Source organism: Solanum stenotomum, chromosome 2 (assembly GCF_019186545.1).
Source record: "Solanum stenotomum isolate F172 chromosome 2, ASM1918654v1, whole genome shotgun sequence".
NCBI classification, from domain to species: Eukaryota; Viridiplantae; Streptophyta; class Magnoliopsida; order Solanales; family Solanaceae; genus Solanum; species Solanum stenotomum.
The window spans coordinates 7,384,341-7,389,262 of record NC_064283.1 but is presented as its reverse complement, the minus strand read 5'-3'; the positions used below and the strand labels follow the sequence as shown (position 1 = coordinate 7,389,262).

Sequence of the window (4,922 nt, the reverse complement as noted above, 5' to 3'; positions counted from 1 at the left end):
ACACTCCATTGTTTTTATCTCATTTACACGTTTTAATTGTTAATATTGTTTTGAAAATTGTATTATTCAGAGCTTGCATATACTATGAAGGTTACGCAAATGTGTGATGTGTATAGCTTTGGAGTATTATCATTGGAGATAGTCAAAGGAAAGCATCTTGGGGAATACATTACTGTGCTAGCAAATTCATTGACTATAGATCCTGAGCAGCTTAGCGATTTGCTGGATGAACGCCTTCCATATCCTGAAGATAGAGTAAAAGATGTTTTGGTTTTTATCATCAAGCTAGCATGCTCTTGTTTGCTTGAAACTCCAAAATCAAGGCCAACAATGCACTTCATCTCTCATAAGTTATCATCAATGGATGCACGTCCACCTATTCATCAGAGAAACCCCCATGTAATGCGAGCTATATAATCCCTGATATGTATGGAAATGAATAACCTTTGTCGCTGAGTGGCTGGAAGTATTTCAATTGCTGGGATTAGTATTGTTGTATTGTTAGGGTGCTCATTTGGTTTACTCTATTAATATGTATATTGTAAGAGGTAATTAATTATTTAATCTTCTGCTTCTTTGGCCTTGAGTAAATATCAAGAATTCAAGTTGCTGCATTTTTTTATTTTTTTCTTTCGATCGGTCTAGAACATATGCAGGAGCACTGGTTTTAATGATTTACTAGTGTTTTAGTTTTCGACTCTTAACAATTTCCTTTTGGCCATGATTGATCGAAGCAAATTTAATGAAGTTTAGAATCAAAGTTTTACTAAGTTGTAATCCTCTGGAGCCAGGAACAGGGGAATTTTGGTATTATGAGAAGGAATTATTGCTTCAATTCAAGTTACAAAACAGTGAAGTCGTTGTTTATAATCCCGTCTCAATGAAGAACAATCCAAAGGAATAATGAACAAGAAGTACAAGAAACAACAGATAATCATATCATCATATATCATATCATATAATATCATATATTACTATAACTGGGAACAAAAAAGTTAAAAGTTGATTTACGATTTAACCCCTACTATATAAATTAGAAGAATATTAGAAAAAAGATAAATTACCATTTTACCTCTACATTAAATTAAAATGTTATAAGCTATTAATAAATTAAATATTAAATAATAATTATATCATACTATTATATTATTATACTAATGCTAATCAGTATATACATGCTTGTTAGTTTTATCAATTTTTGGCTTTTGATTTTCTTCCTAATCTAGATTACTCTCCCAATACCTATGAACATTCACTTATTGCTATAATAATTATATTAAAGAAGGTGAATGAAGAGTTGCACAGTATTAATTATGAGAAATGTTCACTTATTGCTCCAACAATAATAATGATGAATAAGGAAAATGAAGAGTTGGGGTAATTTCTATCCGAGTCAATATTATATTTGTGTAGCAAAGAGATCACCCAATGGTTATATAGCAAAAATGCATGATTGTGAAATAAACTTTTCATTTCACTCTAAATACATTAGTTGATCACTAATCCTTTTCATTATATTCTTTTATTTTTTTATAGGAGAAAAATGTACGTGTACATTCTAAAACTTCATACGGAGCGTGCAATGTGATGGGAACAGATGTTTAAAATCTTGGCATAATACATATATTGGACCCTAAACTTGGCTTCAAATTTTAACTTTGACCTCCAACTTTCATAGTGCACAAACAGACACTTTAATTATTCAACTTTTAAATAAATAAACACACGATTTTTTTGCAGCCAAAGAGCGTGAAATGCAAACGCTCCAACTTGTATTAGTGAGCCACTCAATGGCTGCCAACTAATAAAATATTTTACACGTCGATTTTAGAAAAAAAAAATTAATTTTAATTTAAATACAAGAATCAAAACTAATTCCTCCTAATGGTTTTTAGAGCTTGGGGCTCATTGTTTGACGAAGCTTAGAGGTTTGTTGATGTCTAGCATCTTGGTTTAGGTGTTTGTGGTTGTTGGGTCTGTTTTCATGGGGTTTGGGGGGTCATTTGGTTGCTGTTTTGTGTCCGGTTCTCGCCGGAGATGGCAGATCTGATGGGTTTGGAGTCGGGTATTTGGTGGGTTTGGTGAGCTCGAAGCTTGTTCGCTTCATGGGTTGTGCTTTGGTGTGGAGGAATAAGGAGAACGGTTGGGTTGGAGGTGTTTGGAGTTGGGAGCTGCTGGTTGTTTGAGGTTGAAGCCGGCTCGCTGGTGGTGGCGTGAGCGGGGGGAAGAAGAAGAAAATGAATGGAGGTTTTGGGTGGTTTCAAGTGGTGTTTGCTGGCCGGAAAAGGGGGGAGTAATGGATGTGTTTGTTCACTTGTTTGGGGGTCATTTGGTGGTGGCGTTTTGCCTGAAAAAGAAGAAAATGAATGGGGTTTGGGTTGCCGGAGATTGGCCGGAATTCGGGGTGGTAGAGTTGTCAAATTACTCCTAACTCGCGTAGAATACGTGCACATCACGCGTTTTGCCAAATAGGACTCGCGTGTTTATTTATTAAAAGGTTGGATAGTTAAAGTGCTTGTTTGTGCACTATGAAAGTTGGAGGTAAAAGTTAAAATTTGAAGCCAAGTTTAGGGTCCAATATATGTATTATGCCTAAAATCTTTGCGGAGGTTGAAATTCATCTTTTTATAAAGATGGCCTTCTAACAAGCATAGTAAGTCACTACTACATTTTCATGTTTTGAAAACTTCTCTTTTAATATTTAATTTTTAGGCAATTATTGAAGGAATTCAGCAAGTTTTCACTGATTTACATACTTTGGGTAAGTGAGATGGAAACTCTCTTCTTCCTTTCTTTGTCATTTCACTTAATTATGTTATGTAAGTTGATCATCGAAAAGGTGCTACATTTATCATTCTTTCATTAAATTTATTCCCCTTATTTTATTAGAGCTTAGTTTTTCCTGTTTAATATCATACCAAGCTAGCTACAATCTTTGGAAGAAAATTATCATAGATAACAATGATGGTCATATCTAAGTATGTTGATTACCTAATTTTTTATTGCATCCATGTTAGTAATGTTTAGGTGCACTTCTTAAATTTAGAGCAAGAGTTCCTTGATATGTCATATATCATCATATGCTATATTATTTTGACATAATTCAACACATCTTATTTTCCAAAACAAATAGCTAAAAGTTAAATGAAAAGAGTTAGTAGTCACCCTTGTATTTGTATAGAGAAACATATATTTAGATATTTTAGTCTAGAAGATTATATTTGAAATCCTTCTTTTCATTTATTTTTGGATGCAAAAGTAAGCTTTATATAGAAACATATTAATCAATAAAAGATTTATCATATTTAGAAAAATATAATGTGATAACTATTTATATCGACATGATATTAGACTTATATAAATTTTAGATCATAATAGAAGACAAATGTGCAGCACACATTTCCAGAACTAGTATTATTATAAGTGAGAAAATTTTAAATTCAAAATTGAATTACGAAAATGCCCTTCACTTATTTTTTAATTAAAATCATTTAAAATAAAATCAATAATTACAATTAAAATAGAAAAAAATACATGGTTAGATGTTACAACTTATCATTTTCTACTTCTTAATGACTTTAATTGTTAATTATTATTATATTAGATAACTGTTCCGTCAAATAAACCCAAAAACCGCTAATGTTTTCAGTTTAACAAAACTCAACAGTTGAGTCCTTTGTGTACTAAAATACACCTCTTTTCTTCCTGTTCTTTCTCCAATTCTCATCCCTTACAACAAGTCTTCAATTCATCATTTACAAATGATGTATATGTGAGTACTTATACTGAAAAGTTGAAATTTACTCATGATCCATGACTACTTTCTTTCAAAAAATATAGTACGTACTCTTTATTAAATAACTCATGTGTGATGTGCTCTTATTTCTCTCCTTCTCAAGGTATACACACTATAATTTTCAATTGGTATTTTGTCGACATAGCTATTGTGTGCAAGGTATCATCTCATGAGTTACAAGTTTTCAATTTACCTCTCTTTTTGCCAATTTGAAGGTAAAATTAAGATTGTGAAGAGGAACACAAGTTCTGCAACATGACTGTGAAGTTTTAAAGACTGATTTGTTCAAATAGCATGAATACTTGATGAAAAGTTGAAGTCATCACCACTTATGAACCAAGACGTGCATACTTTGGCATGATTTTGAAAATTCAATCGAGTGACGGCCAGAAGAAATGAATATGCATTAATTCCTTTACAAAAACAAAATCAATATAAAGAATTTTTGATCATTCATCAAGAATTTTTATGATTGTTAATTGATTTCCTAATTCACTTTGCTTTCAATTGTTAATTGATTTCCTACGTGAAAGGTTAGAGTTATCTCTCCTTCAGAAAACAATCCAATACCGAGAAGGCGAGAACCATTGGCAAGCAGCAAAAAAGGGGTAATTTAAAGTTCAAATTTAGTTGTAATTTTACTTTGCTTTTCAGTTTGGTCATTCTTGAATTTTCTCTTCTTAAAAAAGTGATATGACACTTTTCTATGTTCTAAAAAATTATTTATCTTTTTTTCATTCTAAAATTTATTGAAATGTGAAGTAAAAAAAAAAAATTTATTTTTTTATTTTTGAATAAGGATAAACATTCTTTCCTTAACAAGGATAAAAACTTTTTCATTTTCTTGGATGAGAATTTAATAATTTTATTTAATGTTTTGAACTTTAATCATCGAACTTGAGGAAACATGCCTACATATTTGATTAAGGTGAGAATTAGGTTTGCGTAGATCCTCTAGATTTAATAGTATTTTTTTTATCTAATTATCTATTCAATTGATATCTTAATATTCATAAATATATTGCATGCTTTTTATAATCATAACCTCCAAATGTTTAATTTGAAACTTTAAAGATATCTTTTGGTATTTCTGCACTTTTATCTATATAAATTCATATATTTTTTG

General features: G+C 31.0%; 1 protein-coding gene across 1 annotated transcript in view; it reads left to right on the top strand.

Moving 5' to 3' along the window:
- The window catches only part of LOC125854823 (MDIS1-interacting receptor like kinase 2-like), a 6,319-nt gene extending 4,133 nt beyond the window's left edge, over nucleotides 1–2,186 (top strand). Inside the window, exons 2-5 of the mRNA XM_049534408.1 lie at nucleotides 91–399; nucleotides 506–548; nucleotides 1,227–1,377; nucleotides 1,958–2,186. Of these exons, the coding sequence (XP_049390365.1) occupies nucleotides 91–399; nucleotides 506–548; nucleotides 1,227–1,377; nucleotides 1,958–2,186 (732 nt within the window). The remainder of the gene's footprint in view (nucleotides 1–90; nucleotides 400–505; nucleotides 549–1,226; nucleotides 1,378–1,957) is intronic.
- Nucleotides 2,187–4,922: the final 2,736 nt, after the last annotated feature.